Source organism: Dermacentor albipictus, chromosome 4 (assembly GCF_038994185.2).
Source record: "Dermacentor albipictus isolate Rhodes 1998 colony chromosome 4, USDA_Dalb.pri_finalv2, whole genome shotgun sequence".
Classification (NCBI taxonomy): Eukaryota; Metazoa; Arthropoda; class Arachnida; order Ixodida; family Ixodidae; genus Dermacentor; species Dermacentor albipictus.
In genome coordinates, this window is record NC_091824.1 from 24,295,155 (window position 1) to 24,299,484 (window position 4,330).

General features: G+C 54.9%; 1 protein-coding gene across 1 annotated transcript; it reads left to right on the top strand.

Moving 5' to 3' along the window:
- Positions 1-2,117: 2,117 nt before the first annotated feature.
- On the top strand, positions 2,118-3,487 carry LOC139059508 (uncharacterized). Its single transcript, XM_070537930.1, has 2 exons — positions 2,118-2,928; positions 3,054-3,487. Exons 1-2 carry the CDS (start codon positions 2,118-2,120, stop codon positions 3,485-3,487), a joined length of 1,245 nt encoding a protein of 414 aa, XP_070394031.1.
- The last annotated feature ends 843 nt before the right edge of the window (positions 3,488-4,330 follow it).

The following is a 4,330-nucleotide window of genomic DNA, read 5'->3' on the forward strand; positions in this document are numbered from 1 at the left end:
GTGGAACTGCATCGACACAGGAGCTAAACAAGGCTGAAATGTTGTGGATCTGTCGTGTCCAGCTCGAAGTATTCACGAATGACATTGAACACCTTCAGCTTAGAGACACTGTCCAGAAACACTCCGTACTGCGCGATCTTCACGCTTACCTTGATCACAGCTGGAAGTTTCGACTTGGTGGCCGACTTTAAAGAATGAACGCTACGTATGACGAAAAGCACCCGGTTATTTTACCGCAACGGCATCCCTTCACGACCTTAGTTGTTACTGAGGCTCACTGCAGAGTTTTAAATGGCGCTGTATTAAGCACTATGATGCAGATTCAACAGCGTTACTGGATTATACGTGCTCGACAAGAAGTTAAACGGATCATCAATGCTTGATTTCTCTGCAAAAAAATACAACGGCAAGCCTGTAAAGGTGCAATTTGCGCCAATGACTGAAGACAAGCTTCTCACATCACGGCCGTTTGAAGTTGTGGTATTAGACTTTGCAGGTCCGCTATATTTAAAGCAACATGAGACTGAGGGAGTTACATACAAAGCTTATATTCTGTTGTTCACATGTGTGACCACGATAGCTGTACGCCTTGAATCGATGAGTAGAATCACTACAAGCTCCTTCTTACTAGCGTTCCATAGGTTTTTGGCTCTTAGAGGAGTGCCCGCAACACTGTACTCCGACTGTGCTCTCGCATTTAAGGGAGCATCGCAAAACCTATGGGACAATTGGAACACCATGAAGAGCTCTCCATTTGCATCTTTGCTCTTGACGCATCGCATAGAATTGAAATTTATTAGGCCAGGTGCGCCTTGGTGGGGCTGCTGGTGGGAGAGACTCATTCGATCAGTCAACTCATCTTTACGCAAAGTGCTGGGAAAGAGCAAGCTCAACAGCGAACAAACTGAGACTGTGCTGCTGGAGGTAGAGGCGGTTATCAATTCAAGACCCATAACCTATACGTATACGGACGCTAGAGAGCCCCTCCACTATGTTCTGCCCATTTTCTGGTCGGGAGCTCATTTCTTGCCTCTCCAGAGCGAAGCAACAGTGACGCCGAAGCTCTAAGTGCACAGGCTACGTGACGTCACCTCAGCAAGAAGTTGCGATACCGCCAGAAGCTCGGGGACCACTTGTGGATCCGATGGAAGAAATAATATTTCCTCGAGCTGCGGGCACTTCAATTCTACCCGTAGCATCCTAGTAGCAGTCGACAAATAGATTATGTAGCACTCATCGAGGAACCTAACATCTCTAGAGGTATTTGGTCGCTGGGACGAGTCGTGGATGTCTTCCCTGGTCAAGATGGAATAATCCGAGCCTGCCGTGTGAAAGCTAAAAATGGCAAGCTTATAAGAAGGCCAGCGCAGAAATTATACAAGCATGAATTGGACAACGCTACTGGGGGTGCGGGAGTATGTAGAAAAAGACGAATAAACGGAGCCGGCAGGCGCTGCAAAAAAAGACGTTGGAACAATGAGTAGCTCTTTGTGTGGTTTCTTCGCGTCTCGTTAGTTTTTATACACGGTGTATAAATTTTGAAGTCCTTGGCGTCCCCTCTTGTAGCAAGCATGTGACGCCCCCTCGGGCATAACGTTCGTTGGCCCGCCAGGCTCGGTGGCCTGCCAGGCTCAGTTAGGCAACATTGTTCACCGCACCAATAAAGACCTGCAAGCACAGCTGCTCGGCGGTCAGTCATCGTTCGTCACCACCACACTGCGGGGCGTCTGTCTAACGGAAGGTGCCTCGATCCCTCCCTTGCTCACGAACCCGGGTGGATCGTGACAGTGGCGACGAGTACCCACGGATCGTCCCACGCCGCCACCAGCGATGAAACACCGCCCCCCGTTGCTGCCGCCATGCCGCTGTACGGAAAGCTCGAGCCGCTCGAGGGAGATGGGTCCGCCTGGCCAAATTACAAGGAACAAGTCAACGTGTTTTTTCAGGCAAACGACACACCTGAGGCCAAACAGCGGGACATTTTCCTGGCCTGAAGCGGGACCCGCGACTTCAGCCTCCAGCTCGACATTCTCAAGCCAGCCACGCCACATGTTAAGACGCTAGGTGAGCTGCTCGCCATACTGCGCTGGAATTTCAACCCAGAACCGTCCACACTAATGGAGCATTTCCGCTTCAACAACCGGAGCCGCCGGGAAGGAGAGACCCTCGGGCAGCTCGTTGCTGCGCTACGAGGGTTAGCGAGTGCCTGCGTGTTCGGGGACCAACTCGACTCGCTACTCCGGGACCGGTTCGTCTGTGGCATCAACAACACCGCCATGCAGACGCGACTCCTGGAGCTTCCCTACCACTCGCTGGACAACGTCGTGAAGGCAGCGCTGGCAATTGAAGCTGCCGCCAAGTACGCCAGCGAGATTTCGCGTGCAACTGGCTCACCGTCGGAGGAAGCGGCGTTCAACAAGTTGGCGACAAAGGACAGTACCTGCGGTTGCTGTGGAGGTGCCCATTACCCCTCACAGTGCCAGTTCTCTCAAGCACAATGCTTCACGGGCGGGAAAACTTGGCACCTGGTACGTGTATGCCGAAGGGGCAGGATGAACAGCAAACAGAAGCAGCAGCCTGGATCAAGTCCAGGTACCACACAAGCTCGCGGCCAGGGTAGCCATCGCAAGCGTACGCGGTGGCAGCGTGCGGCAGCAAGCTCAAGTTCTTCCGTGGCTAGGTTCCACGTCCTAGCCGAGGGCCCACCGATTTTCGACATGTGGCACACAGGCCTTGTACCTTCATCTGTGCCGCCATACATGCTGACCGTCGAAATCTGCGGGCACCCCGTTTCCATGGAGCTGGACACAGGGGCCAGCGCGTCAGTAATGGTCGGGAAACTCTTGAAGCGTACTTTCCCCTGCGTGTCCATCAAGGCTTCAGGCGTGATGCTGCGCAGCTACTCCGGGCAGTTCTCCCAGGCCCAGGGTCAGGCACATGTCAACGTTCGCTTTGGCGTCAGGGACCCAACCCTTCCGCTTTACTTAACCAAGGGGTCGTCGCCGACGCTGCTGGGCCGAAACTGGATTCTGCACTGCACGTTCGTCTGCCAGAGTACCAGGAAGCCAGCCTGCATGTGGTGAAAGACGTCCCCAGCCTCCTGACCAAGTTCAAGTCCCTGTTCCAGCCAGGTGTGGGCATATTCGCTGGCATGACGGCTGGCATTCATGTACCTGAGGGAGCGCGGCTGCATTTTTTCAAGCCTCGCCGACTGCCGTTCACCCTGAAGGAAGGGGTCACCCAGAAGCTGCAACGGTTACAGCGAGAGGGCATCCTGGTGCCCGTCAAGACGTCTGAATGGGCCGCTCCCATTGCACCAGTCCTCAAGCGAGACGGCAGTGTCAGGATCTGTGGTGATTTCAAGGTTACCATCAGCCCCGTCGCTACCATCGAGAAGTACCCGCTGCCTCGGATTGAAGATATCTGGTCAGCGTTGTCCGGTGGACAGAAGTTCACCAAGCTCGACCTCAGAGATGCATACCAGTAGCTGGTGCTCCCGGATGCCTCCCGGAAGTATGTCAGAATATCGACAACTTTGGGGTTCTTCCAGTACATGCGCTTACCGTTTGGCATGGCCTTAGCCCCAGCCATATTTCAGAGGGAGATGGGCAACCTCTTCAGGTGTATGAGGCAAGGGGCGGTGTACTTGGATGACATCCTGGTTACTGGAAGCGACGACGGAGATCACCTGCGAAACCCGCACAACGTATTGGCATGGCTTTTGGCATGACTTTTCAGTACCGTAGTGGCATGACTTTTTAGTACCGAACCACGCCCCACGATGTTACTGGCCGTGCCGCCTATGACCTCCTGCTCGGTCGAAGGATCAAGACGTCCAAGACAACCTTGGACATTTTGCATCCGGACCTCCGATTCACGGTGCTCCTGGAGCAGCTGAAGCAGAAGCTGGCTGCTTAGCGAGGATGCCGTCCCGGGCCTTTGCCGGAGTCGGGAGTTCCAGTTTTCGTTAGAAACTTCCGTCCTGGCCCACCCTGGTCTGCCGGACAGGTGGTGTCTCCTGCCAGCGCTTCACTGCTGCTCGTCCGCATGCCAGATAGGGCCACGTGGCACAGACACGCCGACCATATTAGGCCTCGCCTTGGGACCTGGCCAGCGCCTTCGACTACCACTTCCGAGTTTCAGCCCGCAGGAGGACTAGCGCCAACACCAGTCGCTTCCAGCGGAGCAACGCCTACTTCGGAGGCGGCAAGCGTTGCCAGTGGTGCGGCGCCCGTTGGACCGGTGTCGAGCCCGCCACAACTCACAAGGCCGACCATTACGTACCCTCCGGATGTAGCGAAGCGGGCTCAGACAGCACCCGGCGTTGCCA

Excerpts from the sequence above, each read along its gene's own strand:
- LOC139059508 (XM_070537930.1), top strand. The coding sequence starts at position 2,118 with ATGGAGCATTTCCGCTTCAACAACCGGAGCCGCCGGGAAGGAGAGACC. Across the intron at positions 2,929-3,053 it reads GCAGTTCTCCCAGGCCCAGG|AGTACCAGGAAGCCAGCCTG; the intron begins GTCAGGCACATG and ends TTCGTCTGCCAG.